This window comes from Euprymna scolopes, chromosome 4 (genome assembly GCF_053919585.1).
Source record: "Euprymna scolopes isolate OS-2025 chromosome 4, ASM5391958v1, whole genome shotgun sequence".
In the NCBI taxonomy this organism is placed as follows: domain Eukaryota; kingdom Metazoa; phylum Mollusca; class Cephalopoda; order Sepiida; family Sepiolidae; genus Euprymna; species Euprymna scolopes.
This window is the reverse complement of record NC_136485.1, coordinates 180845043-180861976: the sequence shown is the minus strand read 5'-3', so window position 1 is coordinate 180861976 and position 16934 is coordinate 180845043. Positions and strand designations below refer to the sequence as shown.

Sequence of the window (16934 nt, the reverse complement as noted above, 5' to 3'; positions counted from 1 at the left end):
ACTACCACTACCTAGATAATAGCAAGTTATTAAAAGTAGAAATATATCTAACTACTATTAAATGTGAATTTTCTTAACAATTATGTGAAACCGCCCTTCCTCGCACTTCACAGGCCCTAGGAAAATGTTTCAGAAACCTGAGTGTTAATCTCTATCTTTTATTATCAAGAGTAAAATTAAATGTTAATTTAGGTCTGAAGATTCCACTGGGCAGATGAAATAAATAATTACCTGCACAAAATTATAAAATTTTTCAGTTAAAACATATACATAGAAAACACCTATAAAATATTTATCAATCAATTAAAAAACACAGCCACGCTCAGAAATTATAACAAACACACAAGCCATGCCCATAAATTATTAAAAACACAAGCCACGCCCAAAAATTATAAAGAAAAAAAGAAAAATCACACACAAACCACGCCCAGAAATTATATTTAAAACCCCATTATATTCTTTTACATCAGTTTTAAGCGACCAAACAAACAAAAATGGGACGTTCTAAGTCACGTCGTTTGCCTACAAATACATCTATGGCAAGGATTGATGTATTCAACTAAAAAACTCAAATCGTCTCCGTGAGCCAATCATAGATTATGAAAGAAGCACAACTTCCTACAGACGCAAACTGAACATCACTAGAAGTATCAGATGTCGCCATTAAAAATGAGTGATAAAAATTTGAATAATTAGACTTACTATCTTTCGAAGTTTATAACTATTTGAAAATGTTATTTAAACTCTTTTTTTCAATAAAAGGAGCAAAAACCAAATTTTAAAACAATAAAAGATTTATTAGAAAAATATACAATATTTTTAATCAGTTTTCTTTAAAAAAGATTTCAAGAAATTCAACGAATTTTAACTTACTCCAAATATAATAAATATATATAAATTCCAAAAAATTACTTACCTATAAAAATACTAATCAATGGGTGCTTTCATTCTTCATTTATAAGAATTTCTCCATATTTGTGTTATATTCAATGTACTTTTTAAATAAAAGAATTTTTAAGCAAGCATCCGAAAAGACAGCGATTTTAAAATCTAATAACAGGTGATCACAGAGCGGAGTTGCCTCCCTTTCTTCCAGTTGACAAATACGGAAGCCGAAAAGCGCCATAATTAATTATTTTAAACATGTAAAAACAACACATTAGACCAAATATATTTTCCGGTAGTAAATATATAAAGAAAAAAAAATTGAAGTGCTGATAGGTGTCTTATCTCCCCTTTGAATTTCTGACATGTGTTTACTGCCAACAATCAAATTAGTCCATATGGGTCACCGTATTTGAAAAATGAGCACATTTCACACATCAAAATTTACTTTTTAAAAAAAAAACAGCCGACAAATTTTCCATTTTTTTATTCTCTTAAAGAATTAAAGAAGTTTTTGATTTAAAATATTTTATTTCTTTTTATGGAATGATTTTTTTCTAAAATCTAAAAAAAAAAAAAAACATTGAATGAAATAGCAAAAATTAATGTAGGTGCCCAATTTTGACCGGACAATATTTTCAAAATGTGAGGTTTAACTTTAAAAAATCAACGTGTTTTTTAAGGTGTTAAACTTTTGGTTTTACAAGTAAATTTGCACAAAACTATTCTTTTCTTTTAATTAGATTATTTTATTTATTGATCTTTTATCTTCAGTTTGTGATATATAAACCTTAGATGAAAAAATTAATTATTTTCATTTTAATAGACAATTCAAAATGGGGATGATTTTAAAAAAAAAAAAACGCTTGTCTAGAATATTATATTCGGTTTATCGGAAAGATCATAAAATTTCACATTAAAACTGAAAATATCTTAAAAATTGAACCAATAGAAAAGTTTTGATTGAAAAAAATTTAACTGGCAAATTTCATTACGTAGAAAAAAATAGCTACATGAGCGCGCGCATGCACTTTGTAAACATTTTTTTTAATTTAATAGTTTATTTTGGAAGTATATTCCATAAAGAAATTAAACAACCCACTTAAAAAAGAAATTACGAGTTTTGGGTGTAAAAAATTCCAAAACAATTCTGACACACCTAGAACATCACAGAGTTGAACAAACGTAAAAAGCGCCGAACAGATACACCAAACTGTCCAGCACTCTTATTGCTGCTGCTGTTTGTTGAGCATTATTCATGATGACTTGTTTGCATTCGTTTCCTCTATGCCTTTCTATTCAGAATGTTTTCCAGGAGGATATCGGATACGTATGGGAGGGAACACGGGAAGATTGCCAATGTCCCTAAGAAAAAGCGTTTCTGTGGAATGATTTAGATTAGAACTTGGCACATCTAGATTCTCTCTATATCGTTAATTACTGAGCCATCCTCATCCCTCTGCTGCTTCTATATTCTGTCAAACCCAAACGTTATCAACTGTTATTTACAGATGCCAAACAGCGTAAACTGATAACAGTCTTTACTTTCTTTTCAAAACAAAATTAGATCACACATTAGGCATGGTCCTTGGCATTCTTAAGGCCATTTTAGACAAGGACAACATCTTTGGGTATTGCCAATAATTATACCAACATTTCATATTAATTGTTTATAAAAGTTAGCAATGGAAGAAAATTAAAGATATATACGGGTATGCATACGCATTAAAAACAAATGAAACATTGAAAGAATAGAAAGGTCACCAGTTAGTAAGTGCTAACTAAAGCCTAAACAGACTTTTATAAATGAAAAATCGAGAAAGCTAAATTTTATAACGAAACAGGTTTATATCTATAATTTTATAAGCATATAAAAGTTAGTTTCATATTAGTAAATGTTCATGGTGCAAACACAAAGAAAGTTGAGTAAGTAGTCATAAGTCAATATGTTAACAGTGTGAATGAGTTTGAGCCAGTAATATATATATATATATATATATATATATATATATATATATATATATATATATATGAGTATTTGGCAGCATGGTGACATCATGTATGTGTGTTGGCTTACTTTGATCGTGTTAGTGCGTGCATAACTGTGGTCAAAAGATCATAAATAATTATGTATTTATCTGTTTTTCATGCGTTCACCTTTTTTTAATGTGGCTTAAACAACGCTTAAGTGTAAAAGAAAAAATATTTCTTCGAAGTGTTTCTTCTTTGTTTCCCTTCGTCTTATGTTTTTTCTTCATTAGTAATAGCAGGAGAAAAATATTTTTACGGCATAACCAAGCGTATTTTACCCCCTAAAAAGCAAACTCTACTTTGTTGGCTAATCAGATTCAACGGCCTTTAAAATAATATGAAACAATGAATTTAAAAAGTAGCATTTTATGGTAGGTATCACTTTCCTATATAAATTTAACGTAAAATGAGCACCAACTTCTTGGTCACCTAGCGGTCAACGAGCCGTGTAATCGTTAATCGTTAGCATCTTTTCAAGTTTTAGTCACAGGTAGAAAGGCGGGAACGGCGGATCATAAGTTAGAAACATTGGTGCTAGTGCAGAGAGTGATCTGCGCTATTTTTTAAATCGTATTTCCAAGTTTAATTACAGTTTTATGATATGCTTTTTTATTCAATTGTAAGGTTGAAGTATAGAATAGGTATAAAACACCCTCCCCTCCCCATGTTAAGAATGGCCTTTTATTATTTACGTCCGGATCACTCTCTGCACTAGTACCGAAACATTTTTAAACCACGTAGAAACACTTCAAACATTGGAGGGAGTGACCTTAAAATTTATAACTCCACAATTTCTACTTTTTATAAGATTTGTCTGAAAATGGTCTCGCCGTTAAATACTTAATTAGTTAATTTATTATTTCCAGCTATTTGAAGGCTGTTAACACAAAAAAAAACAAGGTGGCGATCAATGAAAACAATATGGAATACATTGGATAACACGGTCTTAATATCATGAAAACTACTGCGATAATGTGATATTCGTTCAAAATAAACCGAAATATAACACATAGAAAGTAATAAGTATTCATTAAATTTTACGGTGAAAGTGCACTGGGGGACCACCCGAATATTTAATTCGTTGTTTTTTTTTAATATCCAACTGTTTACAGCTCCAGTCGGGTCTGCTGCTTTAAAAAAAAAAAAATTTAATAGTGTCGCGGACTAGAATTATGAGTAAAAACTGACACATGCATTAGTCCATGGTCACGAGTATAGTAATGTGTGCCCGACATTTTTTTTTCTTGCCTGTCGTCTGGTGAAGTGGGTGCGCATGCGCAGAAATTGTCAGTGATTATAGCAGACAATTTCTTTTTCTTCAATTTCAGCATTTACTGCAAACAAAAAACCACGCGAAATTAAATTCTAAAAAAAAATGTTCTTACTCTTTTCTGTGCAAAAAAAAAGTTGTTGTTTTTTTTTCATACATTTATCTCTTTATTCAGCTCTTTATACATTTATTTCTTTCCATTATTTTTTGTTTGTTTTTTATTTCTGTAAAAAGTTATTTTAACATTTTCTTCAAGTGCCAAAAAAAGATGAATACCAATACTGTGGATTCCTGCTATGGTTGTAGCAACAGATATTTCGACACAGTAAAGGCATTTCACAAAGAAGAAGACACGAGCAGGCAATTTTTGCGAAAACATGGTGTTTTGCCGACAAGCGTTACCTGTCCGCAATGCAAAAATGAGTGTTCGTTTCGAGAAGGTAAACGAATCTGGAGGTGCACGCACTACACAAAAGTGGGAAAATCTAAAAAAAGAAAATATTGCGGTTTCACTGTCGCTGAAACCACAGGAACATTCATTGCTCGGATGCCAGCGTGGAAAGTAATAATGTTCGTCAATAATTTTTTACGAACTATGTGGAATCATCGGACAGTACGCGAAAATCTGGACATTTCGCACCACTTCTCAGTTGATTGGCAGTCCTTCTGTTCCGAGGTCTGTGAGGACTGGCTTAACAACCAGGAACCCATTGGAGGCGACGGGATAGCTGTCGAAATCGATGAAACCCTTATCGTGCGCCGAAAGTATAATAGAGGAAGGATGGCTAGTCAGATATGGCTTTTCGGCGGAATTGAAAGAATTTCAAAAAGTTTCGTCGTCGTGTTGACTAGCCCAGATGAAAAACGGGACGCCAAAACTCTGATTCCGTTGGTGAACAAGTTTATCCTTCTGGGCTCAATAATTTTCAGTGATTGTTGGAAGGCATATACTAACCTCGACCGGCATTTTCCACACTACACCATAAACCATTCAGAAAATTTTGTGGACCCTCAGGATCCCAACATCCACACACAAAATGTAGAACGATGTACATAATTCTAGTCTGCGACACTATTAAATGTTTTTTTTAAAGCAGCAGACCCGATTGGAGCTGTAAACAGTTGGATATTAAAAAAACAATGACTTCTTAAAGGTAAATATTCGGGTGATACCCCAGTGCACTTTCACCAATTTTTAAAAATTGAGAAAAAGAAATACCCCAAAGCTCTACATTTCCAGGTTTCGTATTCTCGTCAACTGGTTCCAATATGGAAGAATTATTTACTAGAACGTTTTATTAGAAACTGAGCATTCCATAAAATTTTTTTTAATATTGAATTTTTGCTTTTTTTTATTGTCTGGTAAATTACTGTCCAATCGATGGCCAAAACATGGGTACTTATTTTACATTGAATTTATATAGGAAAGTGATCCCCTACTCTAAAATGGTAAATCTTTACTTTTTTTTAATTCCTTCCTTCATATTATTTTATAGCCCGTTGAAACGTATTAGATTTGAATTTGAGGTTAAACTACGCTGGGTTCGATTGTAAAAGTACACAAAATGCCTCAACAGTTTATAATAATGTAATTGTGCCCAGTATTATTCAAATGTTTATCAAATTATACACCTACAATATATATATATATATATATATATATATATATATATATATATATATATATATATAATAAACGGCAAAAGTCTATATTCCGAGATTCAAGATGTTGACCATCTTATCGTTTATTTCTTTTTTATTTCTTGTTTGTTTCTTGTTTATTTCTTATTTGTTGAAATGCACAATTCTTGACAGCACCTATTTCGTAGCGCAGAATCATTCGTGTAATTACAATATTAATTGTTTTTATTTATTCCACCCTTAATTTATCAGAAGAAATAGAACTTACCAATTTTAAAACAAAATCAAGGAATATGAACATGGTTATAAAATCCTAAATTAGAAGGAAGTTGCAATTATAGATATATCTATATATCTATAAAAATGAAATTGTCTGTGTGTGTCTGTGTGTGTACATTTCCCTACAAAAGTATGCTGTCAATTTTCAGCCTACAGACTCGGGATTTGACATAAGGGGTATTGAGATTTGTGATAAATCTTATTAATCAGCCAGAAATTTTGCTGTCAAGGGGTCAAAGTTCTACGATTTGACCTTTGAAAACTCTACCAAACTCCTTCGCAAATTTTGGGTTTAAACACTTGAAATTTTAAATGTATGTTACTTGGACATGGATCAAAATTTTTATTTTGACTTCAGACCAAAGCAATGAATACTAAGGGGATAAAATTGGAGTCAAAGTTTTTTTAAAAATTTGGCCACTGCAGTCTCTACCAAATTACTCAGCCAATTTCTGGTCTAAACATGTGAAGTTTTACATAAAGGGTATTCAGACATAGGGCAAGCTTTTTAATCGGTTTGGGTCGAAAATCTGAGTCGCCAAGGGGGGGGAGTCAAAGTTCAAAAGATTTTACCTTTACATGGGGATTACCACTTATCAAGGCCCAGGAGCCACTCGGGGTAAGGGTTATTGTGTTTACAGTAATCAATGGGATAGTATCGTAGTAATAGTTAGTATTAGGGATTTGCTAAGGTGTCATTACTTAAGGGGCGGTTCATCAGAAATTTGTTTGTGTTGGACTTGAAGACATCCAAGTTGAATTCGGGGGGCGGGGAACAGGCAAGCGGCAGAGAGTTCCACAGCCGGGCAGTTCTAAGAAAGAAGCTTTGTTCATGGAATCTACGTTTTGATTTAGGCACAGATAAAGAGTGGGGAAATTATTAACAGTAGTTTCAGCTAGTCGGGTGTTTTTCGTGAAAGATTGGCGGGGGGACCAGAGAATTGAGCTCAGACGAGCACTTGCCATGGAAATAACGATAAAACAGACAGACTCGCAACGTCTCTTCTGTGGGAGAGAGGATGCTGGAAAGAGAAAAGGGCATCCCCACCAAACCACGAAGTCTATTTTCTACTCTATCAAGGCAGAATAGGCGTTTTTTAGCAGCTCCTGCCCAAATGTGGCAGCAGTACTCCATCCTTGGACGTACTTGACTTTTATATAGATAGAGAATTGCATCAGTAGTGAGATATCTTCTAGAGCGGTAGAAGGATACCACCATTTTCCCAGCGACCTTGGCCACAGACTTGATGTACGTGTTCCATTTCAGATCAGGAGTAAAGGTCAAACCCAGAAGCTTATCAAAACATGGGCCCTCCCCTAGGCGAGAGCCATTCATTTCAATCCATGCCAGATGGGGATCAAAGCGTTTATGATGTAATGATAGGAGCTTGGCCTTAGATGCATTAAAGGTAACCAGCTACCTCTTCCACCACTGAACCACGCGCTCGAGATCAGAGGAGAGAGAATCAGAGAGAACGTTGTCATTTACGGCCTTTGATGTGTTGCCATAGATAGTCGTGTCATCAGCATAGATGTCAACGAATGATTTTAGCATGCGTTTTGGGAGATCATTGATTTAGATCAAGAAGAGAGTTGGGACCAGGATGGACCCCTGAGGGACTCCAGCATTAATACTGTGAGCCTCTGATTTCTGCCCATCAACCACTACTCTTATGAGCCTATCGGAGAGAAATGACTTAATGATAGAGAAAACATTTCCAGTTATACCGTAGCTGGAAATCTTGTGACGTAGGCCTTTATGCCATACCTTATCGAAGGCCTTTGATATGTCAAGAGCAATTGCCCTAGAAATGAAGCTTTTGTCGAGAGATTCACTAATTCTATGTGATATAACTGTTAGCACATTAGCTGTAGATCTTGCAGAACGGAAGCCATATTGTGTGTCACTAAGAAGGTTATTTCTGCTGAGGTGGTTGACTATTTCTCTATTTAATATGGATTCCAGCAACTTACTCATGACACTCAGGAGACTTATTGGTCTGTATTGAGAGGGAGATGACTTATCACCTGAATTCTTAAATACAGGGCATACTGATGAGGGTTTCCAGGGTGTTGGAAAGCATTTCTCCTTAAGGCAACGCTTAAACAGTTTGGTAAGTATGGGGGCAAGTTCTTGTTGTAGCTTTTTTAATACTATAATTGGAATACCGTCAGGGCAGTTGCTTTGCTGGAATCAACGTTCTTAGCTTGGCGACCTCACACACAGATATTTGTATGTTACCTAGCGTGTTGTGTGTTGTAGGAGGAAATACGGGGAGTTGATGGCCTTCGTCGCATAGGGTAGAATTTGCTGCAAAGTTCTTGGCAAATAGTTTAGCCTTGTCGGATGCTGACGAGATGACCTCTGGACCATTGATAATGGTTGGGATAGAACGCACGCTTCTGTTCAGGATCCTATTTGCTATTTGCCAAAACTGGTGGGAACTAAGCCGCTACTCAGCTACTTTGGATTTAACGGATTGAGCATATAGCTCTCTTGCATTTTTTATTACTCCTTTACAGTGTTTGCTGGCAGTCCTGAAAGCAGCTTTAGTCTCAGTGCATCTATTACGTTGGTAGCTATGGAAAAAGTGATTTCTATGTGCGATGGCAGCAGCGCATTCAGGGGAGAACCATGACTGGCTGTTAGGTTTTTGTTGGAATTTTTGGATGGCATGAATTGGTCTATGCCAATAAGTAACCATTCGGTCAGGTCTGATACTATAGAGGACACATACTTTTTAAACATGGAATGGAGAGGTAGATCAGATATAAATGTATGGAAGCTATCCCAGTCAGCCATAGAGTATCGGTATACAGTACGGTGGAGAGGTACATCTGTAGACTTATTATATTTCATTTTTATCTTAACTGATACAACGGAGTGGTCGGAGGATCCCAGAGGAGATAGAACGGCACATGAGCATAGCTCCGGGGAAGTGGGGAGAAAAAGGTCTAGAAGGCTTGCGTACTGACCGGTAGTATCGGGCACACGGGTGGGATCAATCTTAGTGAGGTTATGGCAAAATCATGACAGAACCTCCCCTCATCGTCCGTCTTATTTGAGTGGGTCAGCCATTCAACATTGTGGACGTTGAAGTCACCGCAAATGTGGATGTTAGCCGCGGGATGAGCAGACAGGATGTGGTCAATTTTCTCCGATATACTCTTAAAGATAGTAACTCAGCTGTTGTGGGGGCGATAGAGGGCAAATATAAATGCGGTGGTGTAAGCAAGTGCAACCCGGAAGCACATATAAGGTAAGTTAGGGTATTCTCTGGAGATATCCCTACCACACGGGAAGCCATGTTTAATGTAGGCACATATTCCATGCTCATAGCGATCTTGGGGGTCAGATTTAGATGTTAAGTTAGTGTATCCATTAATTAATGAAATCTAGGAAGGTGGTCGGCCCTATTCCAGTTTCGCTTAGAAAAACATGTCTGGTTTTGTCTCCTGTAATTGGGTTTCAACCTCTGGAAGGTTGGAACGTAGACCCCTGACGTTGGATAAGAAGACATGATAGTAGGAGTTTACGTTGGAGGATGGGGTTCTAGGTTTATTCGTGTTTTTTTTGGAGGGGGATATTTCATTTTGAGGATTTTGGGATTAGTGGAACAGGTCAGTATACTTGGTTAGAGCAGTACAGAGATGGAAAGTAAGAGAGAAAAGACGGGAAGATTTTTTGTAACACATATAAGGTAAAGCCGTAACAATTACCCACTAGTATAGCATCGAGAGACCCCACCAGAGACTACTGCATGATCCAGAATCCATTTACCAAATGGCAATACAGCAGCCCCAGTACTTTGCACCTGCTGATAGGACAGCTTCCTTAGTGGTTAATCCAAGGTTCGGGTCCCTGACTATCAGGCGGTTAACGTCAGTCTAGATGAAAACGTTTACCTCCAGCACCCTTACTAGTGACATGGCCGCAAGGATAGACATAGAAACAGAAATTTTCCGACATCTCAGACTACTGTTCACGAAGTACTACCGACCTGGGAAGCAGCGTTTTCTTCACCCTTTGTCAGAAACATCACTCATTGGAAATGAGGACTGGGTGACAAAAAAGGAGAAGCGAGAGTTACTGGAGCTGCCGATAACACATCCACTGTATTATATACTCTCCATTAAAAAAAAAAAAGTTAAGAGGGACTTATTAATATCTACTTAGTATAATTCCTTTGCCCCATTCCAAGTTTAGGATTCTACTTGAAGATAGTTTCCCCTCCAATATTAATCTGTGGAAGTTTTTTTTTCTTTGCTTTAGATACCTCGAGGTAGAAACTTCCGGCATCACCTTATAATTAGGTTCCATTAATGGGAATTGTGAAGTCGGCTTATGTTTTTTGGATTGGAGAATCTTATTTAAGGACTGGTTTTGGGTAGTACCAGGCATAATTGACAAAAAAGATTTAAAAACAAGAAAATTAGCAGAACAGGATAAGTAGAGTCAAGTTATTTCTAGTTTTAAGTTTGCAGTCTCTAGCAAACTACTGAGCCATTTTTTGGTCTAAACATTTGAAATTTTACATAACGGATATTCAGACATGCGCCAAACATTTTAATCAGTTTTGGAGCGAAAAGTTGAACGAGTTGACCTTTGTCGACTCTACAATACTCCTCCGTCAATTTTTGATCTAAACACTTGAAATATGAGATGTAGGTAACATGAACATGAGTCAATCTTTTTATTTTTATTTGAGCATAAAACAATGAATGCAAAGGGGTAAAAATCGGGGTCAAAGAAAAAAATACGTCTGTGGTCTCTACCAAATTACTCAGAAAATTTCTGGTTTAAACATTTGGAATTTTACATAAAGTGTATTCACACATAGGGCAAGTTATGAACAGTACATAGGGCCCGAGTGCCAAAAAGAAAGTCCGTACTTGTCCTTTTTAACAAATTTAAGATAAATTTGATTTGCCTGTTATTCCTCTATAATTTTCTTTGTTTATATTTGACTTTAATTGAAGTATCTTAGTGTTCACGTCAATTTAAAAAATTAACTTTAAATCGAGAAGGCAAAAAGAAACTCAGCAGATGGAATACTGTTGCCATATCTGGGCAGGAGCTGCCAAAAACAGCCTATCATGCCTTGACAGAGTACAAAATAGACTTCGTGGTTTAGTGGGGGATGCCCTTTTCTCTACCCTGCAACCCCTCTCCCACAGAAGAGACGTTGCGAGCCTATCCTTGTTTTATCGTTATTTTCATGGCAGGTGCTCGTCTGAACTCCAATCCCTGGTCCCCCCTCGCCAAACTTTCACGAAAAACACCCGTCTAGCTGAATCCACTGTGAAAAATTTCCCCCACTCTATATCTGTGCCTAAATCAAAACGCGGATTTCATGAGCAAAGCTTCTTTCTTAGAACTGCAAGCCTGTGGAACTCTGTTCCGTCTGCCTGCTTCCCTCCGGACTACAACTTGGATGTCTTCAAGTCTAATGTTAACAAATTCCTAATGAACCGCCCCCCCTAATTAAACACTTCATAAAATCTCCTCACTAACGTGATGTACTTGCAATAACCCTTATCCCTGAGTGGCTTCCGGGCCTTGATAAGTGGTGATCACTGTGTAAAAAAAAAAAAAAAAAAAAAAAAAGTAATGATCTTAAAATCAGCTTAAAATATCTACCTTTTAGGCAACAAAGCATCTCTAATCGTAATTGTTATTGTTCCAGGTTATACAAAACGTAATATTTAGTCCATATGCCATGACTTTCTCTTCTTGGTTGTCAGGAGCTCATTAATCTCCACATTTCTGGTTCATCCAATCGAGAAATCGGCTCCAGAATGAAATGTGATGAGAAAACGGTATGAATGACTGTGCGAAAGCACCAGAACCCCGACAGTGTTCATGATACTCCTAACTCTGGTCATCCTAGATTTACGTCTTACAGGAAAGACACTGCTATCAAGATCCGCAGTCTCAGAAACAGATTTGAAACGGCTCCCCAAATCCAACAATAGTGTAATCTTGTAAAAAAGTGTTCTTTTTCTACAGTTAAGAACAGATGGAAGGAATTTAATTTGCGAGGCTGTGTTGCAAGACGCAGGCCAATAATTTCTGTAAAGAACAGAAAGCGCCGTCTGGACTTCATCAAATACAATCAATGCCTCTTCATATTGGTCGAAAGTGATTTTAAGCAACGAAAGCAAGTTCAATGGAATAGGCTAGGTGATGGTAGGCAGTACATCCGTCGAAGAAGAACGAAGAATTTATTCTAGGTGCACAGTTTCAACGCGGCAATGGGGTGGAGTTTCAGTTTTGGCGTGGGGCATTATTAGTGCTGAGGTTCCAGAGCCTATAATTCGCTTGCAAGGTCGAATTAATTCGACCAAGTACATTTTTTGGCCGGAATTTGGATGATAGTCCCATCTTTGTGCAGGATAATTCTCCCATTTACACAGCTAGCAATGTCAAGAGGTTCCTTGAAGAACATGATATTACGTGTTTGGATTGGCATGCACAATCTCCAGACCTAAATCCTACCGAAAACATGTGGCATTATATCAAGCAACAGCTACGCAATGATAAAATTTCAAATCTGAAAGAACTTTGGACAAAAATTAAAGAGAATTGGGATGCTCTTTCACCGGAGTATTTCGCAGACTAATCCAAAGAATGTCCAAAAGATTGCATTGTAGAAGTACTAGGTATGCTACTAAATATTAACTAGTTCATTGTGTTCTAGTTGTATTTGTGATGCATTTATGTTCTAAGGTTACATTTAAATAACAATTTTCCATTGTGCAAAGTTTCAAGTGCAGATTTTCTTTTTGGCGCTGCTTTATATATATATCTGCTGTGATACAGCGGAACAGTGTGTATATGCATTATTTTATATATATATATATATATATATATATATATATATAATCACACACACATACGCGCGTGCGCGCACACATACACACACACATATATATTTATATATATATATATATATATATAGACATATATATATATAGTGGAAATGGTAATTAATAAAAACTGAAGAACGTGCTCAATACTGTTGTAGAGCAAATATACGTATTTATTTTTTATTACCGTATCGTTATTTTTTGGCCGTCTGTAGCTTCCTCAGACTTTTACGTTTTCTGTAAAAGTCTGAGGAAGCTACAGACGGCCAAAAAAACGGCCGGGTAGCTGAAAGAATAATGTAACTTAACAGAAAGATACGGTAATAAAAAATAAAACGTATATATATATATATATATATATATATATATATATATATATATATATATATATATATATATATTATAAGTCACCGTTTTTTAAGGAACAGATACTCAGTTTAATTGTTCATTTTAAAGCGTTAGGTTTTATTTGCGACACCTGCGTACAATTCTCTCGGTCCATTATTAACAGTTTATGGTTCTATAAAGTACAATTGTCTTTGTGACGCTTATATGTGTACAATCTTTTTAAGTTTGCTTTACTCCATGCCGTATATTCCCACTTCCGGCTCGTAAATAATGTTTTTAGCGGATTATAGTCAATTTTCTGCAATCGTCTTTGACTTGTTAGAATGGAAATTGATAGAATGGAAATCAATTTATAATTGCTCGAGAATCAAAGCGTAGAATTTTTTGATCGAAACTGTTGAAATGAAAGCACGTGAGTTTCACTATACAACCAAAATATTATATATGCATTAATTGCACATATATATATACATATATATATACATATATATATACATACATATATATATATATATATATATATATATATATATAAACGAAGGTTATAAAAAAGAAAACGTGAGTCTTTGAATTTTCAACAAAACTGCACTATATATATATATATATATATATATATATATATATATATATATATATATATATAGCAAAAAATAGTTAATAAAACATGTTAAAAACATTTTGAAAAACATATTTAATCTGAAAAGGAAACATTTAATAAGCGGATAGTTCTTAATCCGCGGAGTTTCGAAGAAATACTTTCCTTCTCATCAGAGGGAAGGAATTAGTAAAATGTGGGATCGGATTTCGCATACAAAAGTATTTGATGAAACTGCAAGTAAGTCAAAGATCTTACTTGATAACAAAAAGTGAAACAGAGGGAATATAGTGAAGAAAAAGTTGATTACACGCGAATGGATAGTCTGGTGAAAGATAAATAATCCAATGGCGGTAAAATCCAAAAATATAACTTCAAGAAAGTTAATTGAATTTCCATTTGCACAAGTAAAATCCAAGGAAATCCTGTAATTGGAAGATGGTCCAAAATAATATAAAGGCCGAAATTTTCAAAGTGTTTTTAACATGTTTTATTAACTGTTTGCTCGTATATATATATATATATATATATATATATATATATATATATATATATACATATATATATATATATATATATATATATATATATATAATTTCTTATCATGACACGATTCAAATTTGTTTCAATTTCATTTCATTCAAACAGCAATGATATAACTACATACATAGCTCATTGGTACTACCTATAAACTAATATACATATACATTAATTCCTAACGTCAAACGACAAATATCGATAGCTAATATGTACGTAATATCGATAGCTAATATGTACGTAAAATATAAAAATATGTAAATACACTCTCTACATGTATTTAACCATACTCACAACCATATAAATATTTATATACATCAAAATAATAATTATAAATGCAGATATATGGTAAATTATGAATATATATGGCAATTAAGCTACACAGAATTTTCCGCGTTCATCCTCATAAGGACTCGTTAAGCTAATTCACTGAATTGATATTATCGCATGTTTTATTTATATACGTTGTATTATGTGTGTTACTTTAAAAATAAGATTCTTTGTTAATCCCGCCCCTGTTTTCATCAGCAAACAGCCAGGTTTTTATCAAACAAAGATCGGTTTCATTCTATTCCTCCTTTCTTTATTCATTTTTGGAGAGGGTGAGTAATTCTTCTGATGTGGACCCAAGGTTGTGACTATGGAAGGAAAACGCTGAACGCGGATTAGGTGTAAGAAAGATATATTAACCAAAAGGTTACAAGATTAAAATAAAGAGTAAGCGGAGCTTACTATCCAGTTCTACGGTATTATGACACTGCTCCTTGAGAGAGTTATCTCACATCGTAATATAGTACTGAATGCAGGTAAGTTTGGGTCATACAGCACATTCTTTTTGTATTAAAAGGTGACCTTGTTTAACTTGGGTGTGTTTAGATACCTTTGCTTATTTTTTGTCTGTGTTAGGTGTTATATTAATTTAGATTCTTTTATTTATCAACACTTATGAAAATGATAATATCCTACCCTTGAAAATCTAATCTGAAATTTGTTTTCTGCTGCCTGTGTCCATAATGTGGATATTAAAACCGAAATAGTTAATAATAGAAAAATTTAAACAAAATAACATTTAAACATACCGAATTACGACTTCAAATTCCTTGCTTTACTAGTGATCAATTTAAAGCTAAATTAATCAGTATTTATTTCCCTATGACTTTATTTTAATCATAAAAAATACATGCTAAAATATTCCTCGGTTTTGGGAATTGAGCTACGTCTGAAAAATATTTTAATTGTTTTAATTAGCTGTAATTTGCAATTTACTCATCAAGTTACTTGTTTTGTTTTTTGTTTTTTTACTAGGCGTCTATCAGTATATTTATTCTTTTTGCGGACTGTTCTTCTCATCTTCGTAGTTGTTGTTGTTTCACAAGGTTTCGGCCAATCCATCCTCTGGCCTTCTTTAGAAGATTAACCGCGACGGGATAGGTATGCTGAGTCTCGTAACTTACCCTTAGTAAATCTGCTTCCCAAAATTATTGTCTCGCCACGTTTTAGCCAACTAATCCTCTGGTCTGCTTGGGTAGAATTGAAACCGCTATCTTCAGACAATGCTCAACATCTATATCCACTGCGCCATGGGCCCCGTCTCTATTTTATAATGTTTATGTCTATGACTATGAATATATATGTGAGGGTATTGTGTGAATCCATGCCCCCCTTTTTTGTTTGCGTCCGCATATAAAAGTAATAAATACGTGTTGATTTGAAGTAAAATGGAAAAGCTGGAAGATTTATTCATTTATTTCATACGAATCCGATTATTCTAGTGTTGGCATTCATTTTCCTGATATCGTTCTAGTTAGAATTCTTCCTAAAAAATATCAGTACAAACGCGACTATGTAAAGGTTGCCAGCATCCTAAATGAAAGTGTTTCTGATGAACGAACTGGATTCGAACTTGACACACTCAGGTTGCTGTTCTGTGTCGTTAACTACTTAGCCACCGTCACCTCCAAACGGATAGATAATCGAACCCTAGAACGGATGATATCGCCTTATTGAGCTGTTGAAATTATCCTTTTCATTGTTTCTTCTCTTTTCAGGTTTGGTCAAACAAAGCGCTAACAGGTGAAAATATGAAAAATGGCGCCATCAGTTCTAACGCTGTCAAGGGCCGCGCCCGCCATGGTTCTTTGGTTGGACAAACGCAATGGCGACCACGAGTCATAACAGTAATCAGTAACACCAACCGGGAACTTCGGGAAAGGGTTATTCTAAATCCGAAAACAACACAGAACTTCGAAGAACTTCCCTTGTGGAAAGGACGACCTGTTAGAGCCCTCTATACCATACAGCCCCCATACCTAAAAGTAAGCTTTTTATTCATTTATTTATCTACTTAGAAGAGTAGAAAGTGGATCTTGGATTTACTTTCAGAATCTCGTGACTCTCGGTTCCCTTTTTTGTGCTTGAGTCCTCACATTCCACGAGCGATTTTTCTGACAAAAAAGGAAGAATTGCTGTGTTCTTGGT

General features: G+C 35.1%; 1 protein-coding gene across 1 annotated transcript in view; it reads left to right on the top strand.

The window, feature by feature from the left end:
- The window catches only part of LOC145272771 (echinoderm microtubule-associated protein-like 2), a 224363-nt gene that overhangs the window by 65757 nt on the left and 141672 nt on the right, over positions 1-16934 (top strand). The window contains exon 3 of the mRNA XM_080127047.1: positions 16505-16771. Within this exon, the coding sequence (XP_079983173.1) occupies positions 16505-16771 (267 nt within the window). The remainder of the gene's footprint in view (positions 1-16504; positions 16772-16934) is intronic.